At 39.1% G+C, this 22,135-nt stretch overlaps 1 protein-coding gene and 1 long non-coding RNA gene across 4 annotated transcripts in view; both read left to right on the plus strand.

The window, feature by feature from the left end:
- The window catches only part of LOC124380314 (coiled-coil domain-containing protein 60-like), a 27,301-nt gene extending 12,633 nt beyond the window's left edge, over positions 1–14,668 (plus strand). For 2 of the 3 annotated variants that reach the window (XM_046841173.1, XM_046841172.1), the window contains exons 5-15: positions 633–791; positions 912–1,040; positions 4,479–4,583; positions 9,451–9,541; positions 9,730–9,924; positions 11,297–11,390; positions 11,654–11,731; positions 12,502–12,636; positions 12,753–12,893; positions 13,023–13,212; positions 14,496–14,668. In XM_046841173.1, coding sequence (XP_046697129.1) covers positions 633–791; positions 912–1,040; positions 4,479–4,583; positions 9,451–9,541; positions 9,730–9,924; positions 11,297–11,314 — 697 coding nt within the window. In that variant the 3' untranslated portion in view covers positions 11,315–11,390; positions 11,654–11,731; positions 12,502–12,636; ... (1 more) ...; positions 13,023–13,212; positions 14,496–14,668. The remainder of the gene's footprint in view (positions 1–632; positions 792–911; positions 1,041–4,478; positions 4,584–9,450; positions 9,542–9,729; positions 9,925–11,296; positions 11,391–11,653; positions 11,732–12,501; positions 12,637–12,752; positions 12,894–13,022; positions 13,213–14,495) is intronic. The other variant, XM_046841174.1, reaches the window with a different exon arrangement.
- Positions 14,669–19,896: 5,228 nt separating this feature from the next.
- Positions 19,897–21,268, plus strand: LOC124380782. The gene is made up of 2 exons (XR_006924730.1): positions 19,897–20,468; positions 20,762–21,268. It is a non-coding gene; the product is annotated as an uncharacterized LOC124380782 (long non-coding RNA).
- Positions 21,269–22,135: the final 867 nt, after the last annotated feature.

Below are 22,135 nucleotides of genomic sequence, written 5' to 3' on the forward strand. Positions count from 1 at the left end.
CTTTCCTTTTCTTTTTGTCCCTCTTTTTTTTTTTTCTTTTTTCACTTTGCTTTCTCTTCTTTTTAATTCCATGTCCCACCTGTCCCAACCATCTCAATCACACCTTTTTCATTTCATCACAGTTCCTCCAATAAACTCAATGTTTTATTGGTGTTTAATAGTAAATTTTGGTGTTTAATTGTGAATTCTAGAGAGTTTATTGATGAATGTTGGTGAATGATGATGTTGATTTGCAAATGGCGGTGATGAATGATGCTTTATAGAGCTTATAGTGCTTATTGGTGGATAGTGGAGATATTTGAAGAAGAATGTTGGTGTTTCAAGTAAAATATTGGTGTGGAACAGAGAATGTTGTTTATGTGTAGATGTTTCATGAAGAACACACTAGTGTTGGATGATGGAGTGTTTGGTGTATGTTAGTCTCTGATAGTGAATTCTGAAAGGCTTGTTGCCATTTGATTGAAAATATTGGCGTTTGATGGAAAATGTTGATGTTTGATGGTGTTTCTGGTCCAGTGGTGGTGCTGCTAATGCTGGTTATTACATCTGGTATTTAATCAATGGTTCTAGAGCAACATTTTTGATGGAATCTTGTTTAAGAAGATAAGAATTATTTATTGTTTGTCCCTCAGGCAGCTGGTCTCGGCAGTCAAGCAGGGCAGTAGCTATTTTCAACTTCTCAAAGAGCAGGAGGAGAAGAAGAATGAAAAGAGGAGGAAAAAAGAAGAGAGGAGACTCGCTGGTCTTCATCATCCATCATCCACTTTTGTCTCTGAGAATGCTGAAGATAGGTAATGCTCGCTTTCAAACACCAGATTTTTGCTTTCTTTCATTAGACGTTATGGGAAGAAAAGAGATGAAGATGATGATCGCATCTATCTATCTCTACACAAACACTGTTTTCCATCCAGTAGCTCTGTACATGCTGAAGCATCCTCATCACGCTGGAGGCAGAGCAACAAGAGGTGGGACCAAAGACTTCGCCCCTTTACTCCAGTCCACCAATCACTGACTTCAGATCAGCCACAGCAGCTATCAGAGTGAGATTCCATACACGCTTCCTCTCTCTTTTTCGCTCTGTTCTTTCTGTTTCTCTTTTTATCATTTACTTGAATTCTGTCTATCTTTTTAGGTCTTTGTGAGGTTTTTTTCCTCAAGTGTTTTGCTCGATATTTCTTTTTGGTTTACTTTCACTGCCTCTCACTTTTCTCACTTGTCTCTCTTCATTTCTCTCATACCTTCCATCTCTTACGGAATTACCTTCCATCTTTTTCTTTGTCTTTCGCCATCCTTTTGTCTTGTTGTTGTTTCTTTTCGTCGTCTCGTTCTGTCACGTGTCTCTCAATGGCTCAACTTGTGCATTTTCACGTGTCTTTCGAAAATGACTTTCTCTCATTCTCTTCATCTCTATCTGTCTCTCTGTGTTTTTTTCTTTTATCTTTCTCATCTCTCTTTTCCACCATCATTTGCTTCTTGTGTCTCTCTGTCTCCACCTGTCTCACTGAGGAGGCAGTTTTTTCAGGTATCTGTACTTTACTGAAGTATTTTCATTCGGGGAGATTTTTACTTGAACTTCACTACATTTCAAAGATTTTTTTTTTTTTTATTCAACTACATGTTGTGAAATCTAATTATAATTCTGAGGATAAAAAATGTTGGTCTAAACCAAAAATTGGTCAAACACGCAGCGAGTCACCAATCAGGATCGAGCGCACACTCAGTTTTACACGTGTTCTGATCGGCGCTTGGTGTATCTACTGAATACCAACATACAGTTCAGCATCAGTTCAACATCAAGCAGAACATTTAGAGAGGAATAAATGATGAAGAATCTCCAGACTCGAACTCACCACAACACACGTGATCTCGTTTATGCGATTTTTTTATGCAGTTGAAAAGAAGGTTTTGGACTCATAATAATTTTAATAGATATAAATCAGTGTTTGAGTCATTAATATCATTCTATTAATAGATCAGTGTGCTGAGAGTCACATTCGAGTCTTTTCTCATAAACTGAGGTGATTAAGTAAAGAATCTGGTGATAAAAATTATAATAGGAACATTATAGTTATAATAAATCATAGTACTTTGGATACTTAAGTAGATTCGAAGGCAAAAACTTTTGTACTTTTATTTATGTGACATTTTAAAGGGACACTTTGTCTTTAACTGGAGTCACATTTTACCTACTGTCTCTTTACTTTTACTCAACTACATGCTTGTACTTTGTCCACCACTGGTGGTAACTCACTGGTTAAAGCATTAGACTTTCAATCTGAAAGTTGTGAGTTCAAATCCCAGCAATGCCAAGCTGCTACTCCTGGGCCCCTGAGTAAGGCCCTTAACCCCATAGCTGCTCAGTTGTATGAATTAAATAAATGTATGTTGCTTTGGATAAGGGCATCTGCCAAATGTCCTGTTGTACTGTTCACCCCCTGTATTCTTGTGTCTTTCTCTAATCTCTTTCCCTCAAGTTCCTCTCTCTTTCTTTCTAACATTTTTTTTTGTGGTCTGTCTTTTTCTCTCATGTGTCCCATCTTCTTTCTCAATGTTTTGTGGTGCTTTTCCTTTTTTCAATACTTTCTCTTATGTGTGTCTTTCCATCTCTCTCTCTCTCTCTCTCTCTCTCTCTCTCTCTTTTTCTTTACACAAGCCTACACAGTTGTCTTGCTGTGTCTCAGTGATGTCTCTCTCTGAAGTGCTCACTCTAAAGATTTCAATGCTGAAAACATCAGTGGGTGTTTTGTTGCTGCATTTGATTGCTGTGCTTTTAAATAGTTGTTTGTGTGTGTGTGTGTGTGTGTGTGTGTGTGTGTGTGTGTGTGTGTGTGTGTGTGTGTGTGTGTCCGCCCACACACTCTAAAACACTTACGGGGAAAAAAACCTCCTGCAAATATTTCAGTCTCTAATAATTTCACAAAAGAGACTTTTTTTTTTTTTTTTAAACACTTTCAGAGAAATTGCTGGTCTTTTATTCAGGCGTGTTTCACACACTCAGGAGCGTGTTGGCTTTTGTGTGGACGATTCATCGGAGCGAAACGTAATTTCAGCCCGAGAGTCGAGCAGCGCACCCCCACTAAGAGCCGAACTGAAAAAAAAAAGAAAAGAGAAGAAAAGAAAAGGAAAAAAATTTAATAAAAGAATACAGTCGTTTCCTTGTTGACCTGACAGCCGACTGTGCTAAAAGCATTCGTGACTAGCTAATAGCTGAATTAGCTAAAAAAGATGACCTGCTAGCTTTCTCGAAGGCTCGAGCTTGGTAAACTTAACCAAGGCCACTTCTTTTTTGTATTTCGTTATTAGCTGGATTTTTTCGTGCATTTCCCATCACGGTGCTGCACCACTGCCAAAACAAAGCCAAACGAACTGCACCTTTTAAGGAGTGGCTGCTGTTTTTTTTCCGCTTCGTCTCATTAATCATAATCAGTGTATTCATCATATAAGTTCAATCGCATACAAATTCTCCATTGAGCTCAGTAAGGTCATTAGGAAATGTACACACCTTCTTAATGTATTAAACTGAATCATTCATTTAGAACACCTACTTCCTGTGTGCTCAACGCTCAAACACAAACCTGAACTTCCATCCAATCCAAGTATTCCAGCACTCACACTGACACTGCTTTAAACACCAATTTACTGTGCATTTTATTGACAAAAGTATTGGGACACCTGGCTTTTAGTGATTGAAAGATCAACTCATTTTAGTGACTTCTCGTTTATTAAAAGGAACGAGTCATTTTGATTCCTTTAATCACCTTCATAGCATCTGTGGGAGCCACGTGATAAAAGAACAAACGACTCGGACTAGAAGAGTCGAGAGATGAACTACTCAATTCTGTTTCCTGTACATAACTTACTAAGATTTCACGAAGCTTTGCTCATGCGCATCCAGTAGAAAATGAACGAATCACTTTTTGAGACGACTCGTTCTTCTGAGTCACATTAAAGACTCGTTTAAAATGAACGTTCATGAACGACCCGTCGCTAGTGGCTTTTCCAGATAGTGGCTTTTCCAACCTGAAATGCTTCCGATCGTATTGTACGCAATCATATAGAAGGTCGTTGGATGCGGCAGCGTCATTTTCCGTTCAAGTGACCGTTTTTCCTAGGAACAAAGTGCGACATCAAACAACATAAAATGACAAAAGAAACCCAAACTCTAAACTAACAACACAAAGTGCACATGTGCAAAATCTTGTCAAAAGACAAAAGCCAATATGAGACAAGAATAAACAGTATCACAGTAGTATCACAAATCTCTGACACTGGAGACTCCTTCCATGTCCTTTTGAGAAAAAAAATCAATATATAAACATTTACACATTTTAAACAATTATTTTTATTGAGTGTTCACAACACAAGTCCTTGTGAAAACAATAATATTAAACCTTAAATCAACTGACCAGTCAGAATCATTGCTGTATTATAACTGTTATAACTAGATGTTCAGATGTTATAACTCCATGTTCTCGTAGGGAACATGTGTACCGCCAGTTGTGCTGTCTGACCTGGTTGTTGGAGGCTCTGACTCTGGGACATTCTGGAAAATTCGGACCTGTGGCCTCCTGCTGGGACGCAAGGTATGATTTTCCCTTAGACTGTGCATTTTAATATATATATATATATATATATATATATATATATATATATATATATATATATATATATATATATTTATTTATTTATTTATTTATTTATTTATTTTTGTTATTATTAGTAGTAGTAGTAGTAATAGCAACTGAAAGATCAGAGTTTGTGGACACCTCACCATAAAATTGGTATGTGCTTCTTTTGGAATGTCCCATTCCACAATTAGTCCCTATATGCTCTTATAAGAGCTTCCACTCTTCTGGGAAGATGTTTCACTAGATTTGGAGTTGCGCTTGTGGAGATTCATTTAGGCACATGGGTGTTAGTAAAGTCAGGTGCTGATGTTGGTGAGGTGAGGAAGCCTAGGGTGCAGTCAACGTTCACATTCATCCTATGTATTCATTATATAAGTTCATTTCATTGATTTAGAACACTGACTCAACGCTTTGAAAACACACCTAAACTTCCATCCAATCCCAGTATCCCAGAACTCACAGTGACACTTCTTTAAACACCAATATACTGTACACTTTATTGACAAAAGTATTGGGACACCTGGCTTTTAGTGATTGAAAGATCGACTCATTTTAGTGACCTGGTTCTTTGAATCTCATTTATTAAATTGAACGAATATTTTTTGAGTAATTTAATTCCTTTAATAACCTTCATAGCATAGGGACTCACGTGATAAAAAAACCCGAACAACTCGGACTAGAAGAGTCGAGAGATGAACTACTTAATTCTGTTTCCTGTACATAACTTAATAAGATTTTGTGCAGCTTTGCTCATGTGCATCCAGTAGAAAATGAACGAATCACTCTTTGAGACAACTCGGGACAATGGACATATCAGTAGACCTGATAGTAGATGTGGCAGTAGAGGTGACAGTAGGGACAAGTCAGTAGACCTGAAAGAAGATGAGACAGTAGATGAGACAGTAGACGTGACAGCAGACATGTCAGTAGATGTGACAATAGGAACAAGTCAATAGTCAGTAAACCTAAAAAAGATCAGACATGACAGCAGACGTGACAGTAGATAATTGTGACTTTAGGGAAGAGTCAGTAGACGAGACAGTAGATGTGACTTTAGGGAAGAGTCAGAAGTGACAGTAGATGTGACTTTAGGGAAGAGTCACTAGAAGTGACAGTAGATGTGACTGTAGGGAAGAGTCACTAGAAGTGACAGTAGATGTGACTGTAGGGAAGAGTCAGTAGACGCGACAGTAGATGTGACTTTAGGGAAGAGTCAGTAGAAGTGACAGTAGATGTGACTTTAGGGAAGAGTCACTAGAAGTGACAGTAGATGTGACTTTAGGGAAGAGTCAGTAGACGTGACAGTAGATGTGACTTTAGGGAAGAGTCAGTAGACATGAAATTAGATGTGACTGTAGGGAAGAGTCAGTAGAAGTGACAGTAGATGTGACTTTAGGGAAGAGTCAGTAGACGTGACAGTAGATGTGACTTTAGGGAAGAGTCAGTAGACGTGACATTAGATGTGACTTTAGGGAAGAGTCAGTAGAAGTGACAGTAGATGTGACTTTAGGGAAGAGTCAGTAGAAGTGACAGTAGATGTGACTTTAGGGAAGAGTCAGTAGACATGACAGTAGATGTGACTTTAGGGAAGAGTCAGTAGAAGTGACAGTAGATGTGACTGTAGGGAAGAGTCAGTAGACGTGACAGTAGATGTGACTTTAGGGAAGAGTCAGTAGAAGTGACAGTAGATGTGACTTTAGGGAAGAGTCAGTAGACGTGACAGTAGATGTGACTTTAGGGAAGAGTCAGTAAGTGACAGTAGATGTGACTGTAGGGAAGAGTCAGTAGACGTGACAGTAGATGTGACTTTAGGGAAGAGTCAGTAGACGTGACAGTAGATGTGACTTTAGGGAAGAGTCAGTAGACGTGACATTAGATGTGACTGTAGGGAAGAGTCAGTAGACGTGACAGTAGATGTGACTTTAGGGAAGAGTCAGTAGACGTGACAGTAGATGTGACTTTAGGGAAGAGTCAGTAGACATGACAGTAGATGTGACTTTAGGGAAGAGTCAGTAAGTGACAGTAGATGTGACTTTAGGGAAGAGTCAGTAGACATGACAGTAGATGTGACTTTAGGGAAGAGTCAGTAGACATGACAGTAGATGTGACTTTAGGGAAGAGTCAGTAGACATGACAGTAGATGTGACTTTAGGGAAGAGTCAGTAGAAGTGACAGTAGATGTGACTTTAGGGAAGAGTCAGTAGACATGACAGTAGATGTGATGGCAGAAGTGTGAGTAGATGTGATAGTCGATGTGACAGTAGACATGACAGCAAACATGTTAGTAGATGTGACTGTAGGGAAGAGTCAGTAGACGTGACAGTAGACGTGACACACAACCCGATGGAGTATAAGAAAAAAGTAGAAGTTGTAATAAAGTCTAATGTACAAGACATTCTTTGCTTTGTGCGTTTGTGTGAGTGTGGAATGGAGAACGAGAGCAGGATGACGTGATTTGTAAAGGGAATAGTTCCTTCGTGAGTTGTTTCCAGCAGTGCTCAACAGCTGTTCAGTCCCACATGGAATGTGTGAAACTTTTCTAGTGTATTTTGAATAGAATGAGTACAGATTTCTAATTCCATGGAACCTGTTTTGGAAACATGAACCCTGTGTGGTGATGTGTTCTTTAAAACCTGCTTTCTTTACTCTTATCTGGGTGTAGTTTACACTCTTCATCCAATTTTCAAGTACAGTAAGATTGGTGTGTGCTTCTATTTAAACATCACATTCCACATTTATTCGCCATCTCCTGTAATAAACTCCATTTTTCTGTGAAAATGTTCCACTATATTGTGGAGTGTGCTCGTGGAGAATCATTCAGGCACAAAGATGTTAATAAAGTCAGGTACTGATGTAGGTGAGAAGGTGAGGAGGCCTGAGGTGCAGTCAGCATTCACATATATTTCAAAAGGTGTTCAATAAGGTTGGAGCTCTATAGCAGGCCACTCAGGAGCTTCCATTCTAACCCATGTATACAATCGTTTCATTGAGTTCAGGGGGCACAGCGGTATCATCATGCTGGAACAGGTTTGGGATTTGCATCTGCTAGTTGAAATGAAGGCAAAATCTCATGCTACCAGATCCAAATATGTCCTATACAACTGTATATTGCTTTTAATGTCTAAAAAAAAGTATGGAGGTTGTATGCAATCAAATGTGCCTTCTTTTTGGTTTTTCATCATCAGTGTGTTGTTTGTTTTAGAGTGTGAGTGTGTGTTCGGGGGAGAGTGTGTGTGTCTAACTCACAGAAACACACTGCGCTTCCTCCCTAAGGCTGAACACTGACCTTAATAACACTGTGACCTCAAAGTCCAGAGTGGATATAATGAGTGTAGCTTTATGAAGTGTGTGTGTGTGTGTGTGTGTGTGTGTGCACGCATGCCTGAGTGTGTCTTTTTTATAACTGTGTTTGGCTTCAAGACTCAAAAGCAGAGTGTGTCTGTATATACAGTCCCCCTTTCGAAAGTATAGGAACAGCAATGTCACTTCTTTTTTGTTATGATTAATAATAGTAGAAGTAAAAGTAACTGAAAGATCAGAGTTTGTGGACACCTCACCATAAAATTGGTATGTGCTTCTTTTGGAACGTCCCATTCCACATTTAGTCCCCATACGCTCTTATAATAGCCTCCACTCTTCTGGGAAGATGTTCCACTAGATTTCAGAGTTGCGCTTGTGGAGATTCATTCAGGCACATGGATGTTAGTAAAGTCAGGTGCTGATGTTGGTGAGGTGAGGAGGCCTGGGGTGCAGTCAACGTTTACATTCATCCTAATAGGGTTGAGATTAGAGCTCTATTGCTCTAGAGATCTTTTACTCCAACCCATGGAAAGCAGATCTTAATGAAGCTGGCATTGTGCACAGGGGCATTATCAGGCTGGAACAGGTTTGTGTCTCCTAGTAAAGTCAAGTGAAAGGAAGATTTGATGCTACAGAATCCAAACACAACCTATTCTTTTGTGTGCCTCCAATTTTGTGGTAATAGTTTGGAAAAGAAACACATCCGGCTGGAGAACTCGGGTGTCCCAATACTTTTGTTTGTATTTACAAAAAACCCTCAAACCATGTAATAACTGGTTGTTGTGAATGTTTATTTCAGGCTTTTTATGCAGCTTCCTTTAGTTGTTGTTGTTTTCCAGAGAGTTTCTCCCTCAGTCTCCTCTTCAGGAGGTGAAATGTTTACTCGGGTTAAGGTCTGGTGATTGACCCTGTGTTGTGTGACAGTGTGTTTTGGGTCTTGCTTTGCTACATGGTCCGGTTTTCTCCTGCTCTAGTTACTTCCACCTTGATTTACCCATGAGCTCAGGCTAACGCTGAGGAAGTGTCCAGAGAGCAGAAACCTCCTGTGGTCATTTGGTTCTGTGTTAATGTAGACAGTGTGAGGTACAGTAAGAGAGAGGCTGCCCCCGGTGGCTGCCTTGATGCCTTTACACTCTGCTTACACCTTCTATAACAATGACAGCAATAATAATAATAATAATAATAATAATAATAATAATAACTAAATGAATAATAAATATATCTATCTGCCTCTACCTACCGCTCTCGCTATTTACCCCCCCTTCCATCTCAGTATTCCTATTGCTATTTGCTTTTTTGCCTGTCACTAAATAACTCTCTGTGTCTCTGTTTATCTGTGTGTGTGTGTGTGTGTGTGTGTGTGTGTGTGTGTGTGTGTGTGAGTGTGTGTGTAATTCTGTCTCCATCTTTATGTCTGTCTGTCTGCCCCTGTCTGTCTGTCTGTCTGTCTGTCTGTCTGTCTGCATCTTTTTGTTTGTCTGCCTGTTGTCTGGTTATCTGTTTGTCTGTCTGTCCATCTCAGGGATCCAGGGCGGAGCAGAAACATTCATAAGTCTGTGTACAGAGAGAAGTTAATTCAGGCCAAATGGGATCGATTAATTTCTCCACCAAAGGTCTGTCACTCTCTGATAGACAGACAAATACAGATTGAATGATTGTAATAAAAAGGAAATAATGATTATAATATTCATTATCTAGTACTTATTCATTATAAAAGTGCAGGACTGATTCTCTCTCTCTCTCTCTCTCTCTCTCTCTCTCTCTCTCTCTCTCTCTCTCTCTCTCTCTCTCTCTCTCTCAGTCTATGCGCCCTGGAATCAGACTGTCTCACATCACCTCTCTGACCCACAAGTCCTCGGGCCTCAATACCATGTCGTCATCTGTGTTAACAACCTCAGTGTTAAGCAACATGTCCTCCTGTGATGTCACTTTCTCTGGTGAAGAGAGTGAGTGTTCGAGCATGGTGATGTCACAGCCAGATCCTCCATTTCTAAATGTAGGTCACTGTGTGTGTGTGTGTGTGTGTGTGTGTGTGTGTGTGTGTGTGTGTGTGTGTGTGTAAAGGTGGACCATATAAACAGGAAACTATATTGTAGGGTTCAGTGTTTCCCTCAGTGTCTATGAAAAAGGAGTGTTCAGATATCAGATCAGCAGATGGCAGCAGAGAGCTCTATCTATCTATCTATCTATCTATCTATCTATCTATCTATCTATCTATCTATCTATCTATCTATCTATCTATCTATCTATCGTCTATCGGTCTGTCTGTCTGTCTGTCTGTCTGTCTGTCTGTTTTTGTTAGTTATAGTTACAGTGTGTTGCACAGGTTGACCAGCAGAGGGCGAGCTAACATCATGATTATTTTCTCTAATGTCACTTCAGTGATGGAACATTTGTAATGTTTTATGTTTGTTTTTATTGTGTCTATTTAACTGTAAACCAATAGTGCCATGATTTTGAGCAAAATTCAATTTTCTCTTCCTGGTTTTCCACTGAACTGATTTCCTCCTGCTCTAGTCCTCATTTGCATCATTAATAGTTTGGTTTTGTCAGGTTATGATTAGTTTATGATGTACATCATGTGCATTTCAGGTGTTTTTCACCTTCTAATGATGTCTTCATGGAGTTTTATCATTTGTTTCTTTGGGTTTTTCTGGACGTTTTCCAGGAGTTTTCCCCTCGTCTGTTTGTGTGTTTCTGCTTTCATTTTTATATTTATAACCAATGCTCTTCTTTATGTCTTTTTATCATATATTTTTCTAAACTCTTCCAGGGGTCTTTCAGGAAATCTTTAATGTGACTTCCTGTTGTCTGTTCCTGAGAATTTCCTGTGTCTCCCTTTGTGTTTTGTTTCCTAAAAGCAAATTGAGCACCATTTTATCCTTCACCTTCTTGTTATTTTTCTGAAGTTTTTTTCGGTTTGTTTTTTAATATAAATAGGAAGTGACTTCCAGTTGTTATTCTATTTCCTGTTTTGTTTCCTGGAAGCTTCCAGGTATCTTCCAGGAAATACTGAACACTAAACTGTTCTTTGTCCTCGGTGTCTTCCTTTCATTTCCTCTTGTTTCTTTTTTGTCAGCTCTTTTATATTCTTCTCTTCATATACTTTCCCTTTTTTTTATTTTTCCTGGTGTCTTCTTTGTGTCTTCCTGCTGTCTGTCTTGTGCCTTGCTGTTGTTTCTGTCTTCCTGGTGTCTTCTCTAAGAGGCTTATAGTGACTAGACATTTCCATTTATTACTAAACACTATATTGTGTGTTTGATTTGTGACTTTACTGCCCTAGAAACATCTGTGTAACGCACAATAAATGTGTGTGTGTGTGTGTGTGTGTGTGTGTGTGTGTGTGTGTGTGTGTGTGTGTGTCTCAGACTTGCAGGTGCTGCTGAATGAAGTTCACCAGAGTGTTTCAAAAGAGCTTTACGGCTCAACCAAAGACTGCAGCTGTGAAACTGATATCATCAGGTAATCATGCATCACATCCTCACACACAATCTCACACACTTTACACACACACTCCACACACACTCTACACACACTCTACATACACTCCACACACTCCTGAGTCCTGTTTCAGATGACTTTGTGTGAGTCAGTGCTGTGGGTTTGGGTGTGATGCTGAACATCACACAGAGATGATGAAACACTGACTGTTGAAGTATAATGCAATGTGTGTGTGTGTGTGTGTGTGTGTGTGTGTGTGTGTGTGTGTGTGTGTGTGTGTCCAGTTTTGAGACACTTAGAGCTCAGTATAACACACAGGACAGTACAGTGACTAGGAAACTGGAGTCACACACAGCAAAGAGGTGAGAATTTCACCAAACACATGTTTGTAAATACACAACATCTACACACACAACAAATCTACACAAACTGCTTTTACATACACAACCCGATACACACTACATCTACACCCACTACCCCTATACACACTACACCTACACACACACACACACACACACACACACACACACACACACACAAATCTACAAAAACTGCATTTACATACACAACCCCAATACACACAACATCTACACACTCTACCCTCATACACACTACATCTGCACCCACTACCCCATACACACTACATCTACACACACACTAAATCTACACAAACTGCATTTACATACACGACCCTATACACACTTCATCTGCACACTCCACCCCTACACACTACATCTACACACACACCAAATCTACAAAAACTGCATTTACATACACAACCCCAATACACACAACATCTACACATTCTACCCTCATACACACTACATCTACACACACCAAATCTACACAAACTGCATTTACATACATGACCCCTATACACACTTCATCTGCACACTCTACCCTCATACACACTACATCTACACACACTACCCCCATACACACAACATCTACACACTATATCCCTATCCCTATACACACTATACACACACCAAATCTACACAAACTGCATTTACATACACCACCCCCACATCTACACACTATATCCCTACACACACATTAGGAAAGTCATTCAAGTTCCACAAAGCATTAAAATAGAGAATCCATTTGTATGTATTTTTTTTTTTTCTTGCAGTTCCTTAAATTCACAAGCTTCCACAGTGTTTAGTCAGGAGAAGGCGGCCATGTTGGCAGAAATGCAGCTGATGTTTAAAGAAAGAACTCGGGAATTATCGCTGAATTTAACCGAAACTCTCGACCTCAAAGCCAAGTGAGTTACTTCCTCACATGACATTATACTTGATATATTTGTATTGACATACTTCTCTCTCTCTCTCTCTCTCTCTCTCTCTCTCTCTCTCTCTCTCTCTCTCTCTCTCTCTGTAGGAAGAGGTGGATGAGTGGAGTACAGAGATACCACTCTCTCTCCAATATATCTAGAGGTAGTTCTTCCTCTGTGCCATGTGCCACCCAAAATCCACAAGTGCAGGAATTTAACACACCAGACACACCCTACAGTACCCAGTGGTGTGTGTGTGTGTGTGTGTGTGTGTGTGTTAGGGGGGTTAGATGTAATTTAAATTGTAGGTCCCTTTTATATCTTGCGTGTGTGTGTGTGTGTGTGTGTATGTGTGCGTGTGTGTGTCATGTTGCCAGGCTCTCAGCTTTACTTCGCAGCCTGCCCTCTCACACACACTCAAATAGGAAGTTGGTGTGTGTAGTGGAGAAACTGAAGCGTTACACACAGGAGAGAACTCTGCGTATCCGACCACACGTCTTCTTTAGGGTCTTAAACTCCCTTCAGCCTTGGGAGCTCTGCTGTCCTGAACTGTGTGTGGCTATAGAGGTACACACACACACACACACACACACACACACACACACACACACACACATGCACACACACACACACACACACACACACACACACACACACACACACACACACACACACACACACACACACATACGAAGGCCCACATGGTCACAAAGTCACTACAAAGTACCTCTATAATCATAGGTGTCTCACTCCTAATGGCTCATGGGTTCCAGACACACACACACACACACACACACACACACACACACACACACACACAGGATGTCGGCGCAGCAGTGTGTAATTAGTAAGAAATAAAGTAGAAGTAGCAGTTTGTGGTAAAATGTGTAATTGTACAGCGCTGTATATTTCTCAAATTCACTTTTGTCATTACTCATTTTTTTCCCCTTCTCTTTCACTTCATCTCTCGTTTTCTCTCTGTCTTTTATTGTATGCCTCCCTTTCTCTCTCATCTCTTTTGCGTCATTCCTCCTTTTATTTCTCTTCTCCTTCACTTTATCCTTACTTTTCTTTCACTCCTCTTTTTTTATTTCCTGCCTCTTTTTCTCGCCTCTATTTTACCGCATCCGTTCTTTTCTCTCTCGTCTCTTTCACATCATTCCTCTTTCTCTATGGTCTTTTGACTTCATCCTCCCTTTCGCTCTCGTCTCTTTCAATTCATTCTCTCAATTCCTCCTCTCAATTCACCCTCTCCTCTCTCGTTTCTCTTTCACCACATCTCTCCGTCTCTCTTTTACTATCACTTCATCCCTCACTTTCTCTCTTCTTATTTAATTCCTTCTTCTTTTTCTCATCTCTTTTACTGTATCTCCATTTCTTTCTCATCTCTTTTACTGTATTTCTCTATTTCTTTTACTTCATCCATCATTTTATTTCTTTTAATCAATTCATCCTCTCTTTCTCTCATCTTTTCACCGCATCACTCCGTTCCTCTCTCGTCTCTTCCATCTCGTCCTTTCTCTTTTTCTCCTCTCTTTTACTGCATCCCTCATTTTCTCTCTTCTCTTCGATTCATCCCTCCATTTCTTTGTTCTCTCCTGCACTTCATCCCTTCTTCTTTCTGCCTTTACCTTGTCAAATAAAGAACACGTGATATATTCAGTGTTTATTCCATTCATCGAAATCCAGATATCAGGCCGGATGGCGATAAGCTCCGGCTCTGTACTCATTACTATCGTGTCATTGTGTATTTATGATTAATTGTGTACTCATCTGTGTCCTTATTTGTCTCTTCTTCATCTCTCTTCCTCCCCCTCTTTCTCTCTCTTTTTCTCTCTCTGGTCTACTAGATAGTGAGAGAGAATGCAGTGAGGATATCAACAGATGAGTATGATTGCTGGCTTTTTGCCAAAGTCGACCTTCCTCACAGTGTAAAAGCCAAAAGATAACATCTCCAAATATCTCTATTATTATTATTATTATTATTATTATTATTATTATTATTATTATTATCATGGTCAAATGCCCAAAAACTGATAGATAGATAGATAGATAGATAGATAGATAGATAGATAGATAGATAGATAGATAGATAGATAGATAGATAGATAGATAGATGTATCTTTATTAATTATTATTATTATTATTATTATTTCAATCATGGTCAAGTGTCCAAATACTTTTGGATAGAAAGATAAATTCTAGATAAATCTTCTAATTTCTGCTACATTATTCCACTGGAATATTATGCGCATTTCTGTAAGTGAAACTGGCGCTCCTGATTGACCCTGCATCTATTTCCTATGCAATTTCTCAGAAAAATCGGCACCTCGTTGTTAAGTATTATTTTCTATAATAAAGAGTGTACGACGTTTCGGCTAATGTGTTTTGGTTTCACGGAGACGTGTGAACGTCGGCCTTCCTTTCAGCATCAGCACAACGTACAAAGTCAATGTGACCGTTCTTATCCAATTTTGATAAGCTGTACTTGAAAGCTATCAAAATCCTCGAGAACAGTGGAAAAAAGAGGTCTGAGGTCACACAGGAGGCCTCGGGGGAGCTACAGTGGGGGGAGGGGGCATTTCTGGAATTGCGTCCTGGTTCGGAGTTTGAACATGTCAGAACGTTTGGAATGTGAGTACAGCGTGACTGAGTCATTTCCCATCAGGCATGAGTAATGTACAACAAATATGGACAGACAGACAGACAGACAGACAGACAGACAGACAGACAGAGAATTTAAAGATTTTACATGCTAAAGAAAGAAGAAAACCAATCCAATCTGCTGAATGCCTACTGGAACACACACACACACACACACACACACACACACACACACACAAACACAATGCAAACAAAAGACTTATTTGCTAATGTAATTATTAAATACACCCAATAAACACATGTAGATGTGTACTTTGCTTAGGAACACTGTGTGTGTGTGTGTGTGTGTGTGTGTGTGTGTGTGTGTGTGTGTGTGTGTTTGTTCAGCATGTCCTTCATGCGTGGACCTCCATCTCTCTTCCTACTATATAAATAACGCAACTGCCTGTGGAAAGTTCAATATTTATTCAGCACGCATTCAGCAGAATGGAGAATGTGTGTGTGTGTGTGTGTGTGTGTGTGTGTGTGTGTGTGTGTGTGTGTTTGTGTGTTGCTGTGTTTTAATGTGAAATTCCCCATAAGCACCCATATGAGCCCCTGTGTATGTATTCCTGCCCAGTGTCGCTGCCAGTCTGAGTTTTTTTTAACCTTGTGTTTGACCATATTGAGTTGAATTTCAAGAAAATGGTTCGAGAATTTACTTACATCCTGAATTTATTCGTTTTCTCATCTTTAATTGATTTTAGTTTAAGGCTGACAATGACATAATAAAAGTACAGTAAGAATATATACAAGCCTTGTATTATATATATATGAGATGATAAACAGATAAATGACATAAAGAAACGTAAATAATATACACATTATATGGTCAAAAGTATTGGGACATACTGACTTTGTCTGACATAAATTTTTGTCTTGGATGAACACAATCCTCTATCTAAAGCTATATATGATTCTTTTCTGTACTGTTAGCAGAACATAAGAAGTACACAGTCTTAACAGGTTAACTGCCTTCAGACCGAAACGTGTTACAGCATGAGCACAAAAGCCAGTTCCATGAAGATCTGCTTTATATGGGTTGGATTGAAAGATCTCCTGCTATAAATCTCTAAACCCTATTGAACAATGAATGTAAATGCTGACTGCACCCCAGGCCTTCACACTTCCTGACCTACATCAGTATCTGACTTCACTAACACCCTTGTGTCTGAATTCATCTCTACAAATCTCCACAAGCGCACTTCAAAATCTAGTGGAACATCTTCACAGAAGAGTGGAGTTAATTAACTGTAAATTGGGATCGAATGTTGAATAAGATGTTCAGAAAAATACAAATGAATGTTATGGTCAGGTGTCCACAAACTTTTGGCCATATAGTGTATTAATGTTTGATGTCTGTTAAAGCTACATTTATACTATAACACTTTACACAGACTGAAGTTATGGTTCGAGTGTGAAGTGACCTTTGACTTTGACCTTGTGATTATTGTTATCTGTGTTGAACTTGTACTCTACATGTTTTCCATCATATATCAAGAAAGGCTCCGAAACTAGGAAAAAAAAAACAGGAATTAGGAAACTAAAACATTTCACATAAACGTTTGAATTATTTTTTTCTCTTTTTTTCAGCCAGTATTAAAAACACATGATTGTAATTTTATTCCAGATGATTCTTGGTGAAAATCTGGAGCAGCATTGTTTTGGTTGATGTTCAAAATAATTATAATTGTATTAAACCTTGAGAAATAAAAGTGAATGAAGCATTTTTTAAACTAAACTGAGCCTTGGGATCCTTCTTTCCCATCCTCCCAAGGAAACCTGGGAATTTAAAGACTCTCAACATTAATTAGTGGTATAAGAGTTTGTATACTGTCCTAAATGACTAAATACTAAGACACTATACACTATACATCTAGAATTTACACTTCATGGGCAAAGGTTTGTAGACACATGGTTATTTGGTGGTACTGGTGGTACTTTTTGAAGATCCTGTTTTACATTAATCCCCATTTGCTGTAATATTGAGCTCCACTCTTCTGGGAAGATGTTCCACTAGATTTTTGTGGAGATTCATCCAGCCACAAGAGTGTTAGTAAAAGCAGGTACTGATGAAGGTGAGGTGAGGAGGCCTGAGGTGCAGTGTTCACATTCACTATGTTCAACATTTTAGAGGTCAGAGCTCTAAAGGAGATCTTCATGGATTTGTGCACTGGAGCATTGTCATGCTGGAACATGTTTGAATCTCCAAGTTCAAGACAAAATGTCATGTTTCCACATCCAAAGACTTCTGTACAATTGTGTGCAGATTTTGTTGTTTGGGGAAGAACAATAGGTTACTTTTGTAACCCCGGTTCTCTGGAACATCGAGTAGAGAGATCCACCTGGTGGATCTCGAACACGAGATGGTGAAAGAGAACCGGGGTTACGAAAGTCGGGTGTTGATATACTTTTGAACATATAGTGTACCTTCTGGAAAAAGATCAAATGTTTCTCCTAATGCACCCTTCAGGTTAGTGGGTTTGAGATTAAAGTGTGTGTGTGTGTGTGTGTGTGTGTGTGTGTGTGTGTGTGTGTGTGTGTGTGTGTGTGTGTGTGTGTTAACCAGCAAAGCTTGATCTCATTTACGGGTAAAACCAAAACCTGAAAAACCTCCTGGTTCAGTAAAACTGAAGAATATAAACTATGAACTATGGAATGTATTATTATTATTATTTTATTTTTCTGGTCAAAATTTTAGCTCCAGCTTTCTTCTCTGCAGGTTTTAGGTATAACACAATTCATTGCTAATATAATACAATTGTAATATAGCACGTCTGCTGCGTGTACGTGTATTAGCTATGTAGCTAAACCTAGGAAATTAGCAAGCAGGAAGCTTTCGCAAGCAAGCCACCCAATGTTTTTTAAATACATTAAAATCTGTTGTTGTTGATTCAATGTAGATTGAAGACCTTAACCTCCAGCCTGAGTGGTAGCCAAGTTGTTAGGTTTTTAGCTAGCTAATAGCGCTAATTAGGTATAGCTAAGATTAGCGTTTTTTGTTTGTTTTGCATGCTCAGAAAGTAATTAGATGTGGTAAAGTGATGTGATAGATTAGTTTCTCACTCCTAATGAGGAACAATAATATAAATCATTAGATAAATGAACTGACGTTATGAGACAAATCACAAGGCGCAGGAGCAAACACTGATTTTTTTTTTTTTTTTTTTTACCAATTATTTTAAAGATCGAGCAAAAAAAATGTGTGATTTTGAGAAGAACACCAGATGTTCACTGCAGTGGCAGCTGCTTTAAGCTTTAAACGCACGGACACAGTCACGATCATGCTAATTTTGCTAGCTAAATAAAGTTACCACAGTTATCCCTAACTAGCTAACTAACTAACAAAACATGGCAAAAACTGAGAAACTCTTCATGAAGATTGCACTGGTGTCAAACTAGAAAGTATGAAAGGAAATGTGCTAATAAGCGACAGTGCTGTAGTTAGCATAGCTAGCAACTTAGCTAACTGTTTAGTAAGCAGACATGCTGGGTCACTCATTCTTTAGTCTCCTACCTTCATCAGGGATATTTGTAATACATTCTACATCTGTAAATCTACCTGCATTGAAGCTCATCACACACACACACACACACACACACACACACACACAGACAGTTATATCAAATATGTTTTTGGTATTATGCTAGTTTATGTAGCACATTGGTCCTGGAGAAACATTTCATTTCACTGTGTACTGTACTGTGACAATAAAAACCCACTTGACCTGATTATTTGACTCTGAAAATCTACATTTCTTCTGTCTCTTATAGCTTGTCCGCTTGCTAGCTGGTTTTCTGGACTGCACCTAGCTAATAGTGTCGACTAGCGAGCTACAACCCAGGCAGCCATCAAGATTTGGCTCATATTTAAATTATAAATAACAATCATTATTATTTGATGCATTCACAAAGGAATGCAAACAATCTGGCTTTCTTATGACCCTGAATATCTATGCGTGTTTGGGTTTTAGCCAAGGAAGTGTCTCCTCATGGACTCAAACAGCTTTCTGTTCTAATTCCAGTTTATTTCTATTGCGCTTTTCACAATGGAGATTGTATCAAAGCAGCTTTACGGAATGATAAAAATTCTATATAAGTGAATCGCGTGTATTTTCCTCCGATGAGAAGCCTGGGGCGACTGTGGCAAGGAAAAACTCCCTTAGATGGTATGATTAAGAAACCTTGAGAGGAACCAGTCTCAAAAGAGGAACCCATCCTCATTTGTGTGACATCAAGAGTGTGATTATAGTCTTTAAAACAATATACCCGAGAGTGAGTAATAACATGCGAACCAGAGTGTGTGATCACGAGTAATGTCCGTTCTACAGTCTTATACATTCAGTTGGAGTTGTGGAACATAAAATAGCTCAGCATCTGAGATCATCATAGATCCAACTCCAACTCCTCCAAGCCACTGCCTGTTCAATGATGGAGAAACAGCAAATGTTATTTATTTGAGTAGCGATTAAGAGGTTGTTTATCCTCAAAGTCCAAAATCCAAACTCTACATGAAGTGGGTTTTGAATGCTTCTGGTACATATTTAGATGGTTCAGGATGTTTGCGGGGTCTGCATCTACTCTTTGAAAGTCCAAGATCTTCCACTTGAGTTGGTGCACAACATGAGTTGGTGCAACCTCTGGATTGTTTTGGATGGGTTAAAAAAGAGAAGCAGTGGAGAGGAATTCGTGTAGCTGCTGTTCATAGTATTAACAAGCACAAGTTGATAATGTGCATTTTTTCAGATGTACTGTCAGATAGGGTGGAAAAGGTGCTAACGTAAGTATTATAGCTCTGGACTACACTTCCCAGAAGCCAATGAACTCTCGCATGCTGTGTCACATGATCTCTCCACCTGAATCATATTGTCTTGTAATTAACCCATGTACATAGTCTCACCTTTCACAGTACTGGTTTAGGGCAATGTTCATTCAACCATCCTCTAGGATAAATAAAGTGTATCTATCTATCTATCTATCTATCTATCTATCTATCTATCTATCTATCTATCTATGTAAAAAGGCAGAAAGTAGCTGCAGATACGGTATTAATATTTTAATATTGCAAAGGTACAATCAAAAAACATAAATATAAAACACAAGGTTTGGGAATACAGGAACCTGGACACCAACAAGGACAACTGTAAAAGGCAATCATGAGACAAAGACTGCTGTTAAAGGTAATACTTATATACATGCCTTAATTACAAAAAAATGTGATTCAGGTTTAGACATGTGAGGGGTGCAATGGCTGATGGGAGACATCGCCCATGGCCATAAACCTGACTGATCTTGGTTTCATTTATCTCTTTTTTTAAGTTTTACGTTTAGTGTACTGAAAAGGTAAATATCAGGATATACACCGATCAGGCATACCATTATGACCACCTGCCTAATATTGTGTTGGTCTCTGTTTTAGCTGCTAAAACAGTCCTGACTCATTGATCATTAACATCATGAACTTCTTCAACAGTTTGAGCTACAGGAGCTCGTCTGTTGGATCGGACCACAGGGACCAGCCTTCTCTCCAAACGTGCATCAATGACCCATGACCCTGTCGCTGGTTTACCACTGTTCCTTCCTTGGAGCACTTTTGATAGATACTGACCACTGCAGACCGGGAACATCTCACAAGAGCTGCAGTTTTGGAGATGCTCTGACCCAGACGTCAAGACATCACAATTTGTCAAACTCGCCAAATCGCCCATTTTTCCACATCAACTTTGAGGACCAAATATTCACCTGCTGCCTAAGAAATATATTCCACCCGGTAACAGGTGCCATAACGAAGAGATAATCAGTGTTCTTCATTTCACCGCTCAGAATCTTATATATATTTGCGCAGATGCAGACGGTTCAGTATTTTATGTTGTGAATTAAACGCTCTGTTCAAGCTGTTATTGGAAAATATCTAACATGGTGATGTAGTGACACTGAAAATCGAGTAAAGCGCATAGAGTGGTTTATTCCTTGTTTTTAATACCGCAATTTATTGTATTTTAATTATTATATACATTTTATCTGTTTATAGTTACAGGTTCAGGTCCACAAAACAAGCTACTTCCTGTTCTCACTGAAATTATACCCTCTTTATCATGATAGTTTCTACAGAAATGTAGCTTGTCCTGTTATTGAGAAACCCCAATCTGTTAAAATCCCTCACACTGGAACCTCCATCCAAAAAACCTTTGATAAGTCTCCTTAATGAACAAAAGTCACATTGTCAAAAATATAGTTACATTTTTTTAATAAGATTTTTCCCATTTGTTCCAATAATTGTTATCATTAGTGTCGGATTATGTCCAGTGGTCAAATGTGGTTCCTCCCCAAGCTGTTGGAGGAACACCTTTGTATAGGATGTCTCTAAATTTTCCCTACAAGACTGGGAGACCCAAACCTGTTCCAGCAATGCCCCTGTGCACAAAGCCAGCTCCATGAAGATATGTGTAACATGGGTTGGAGTGGAACATCTCCTGCTTTAGAGCTCTGAACACCTTCGGGATGAATATGAACGCTGACTGCACCCCAGGCCTCCTCACCTCACCTATACCTGACTTGACTACACCCTTGTGGCTGAATCTCCACAAACACAAATTCTAGTGGAATTCTAATGGAATCTTCCCAGTAGAGCGAAGGTTATTATAAACATGGAAAAAGTACCTACCAATCCTATGCGGTGTATTGTAACGTTGTATTGTTATTTTTGTGGTAATCAATAAGTGGAGCGAGTCTTTATTGAAGAATTTAAGCTGCTTCAGTGTGTTGTTTATGGTTGAGATGAGAGTCACTGAGAAAGGGATGTTGGTAGAATAACATTGTGTCTGTTTCATTGTTTTTGGACAAAAAC

Source organism: Silurus meridionalis, chromosome 27 (genome assembly GCF_014805685.1).
Source record: "Silurus meridionalis isolate SWU-2019-XX chromosome 27, ASM1480568v1, whole genome shotgun sequence".
Classification (NCBI taxonomy): Eukaryota; Metazoa; Chordata; class Actinopteri; order Siluriformes; family Siluridae; genus Silurus; species Silurus meridionalis.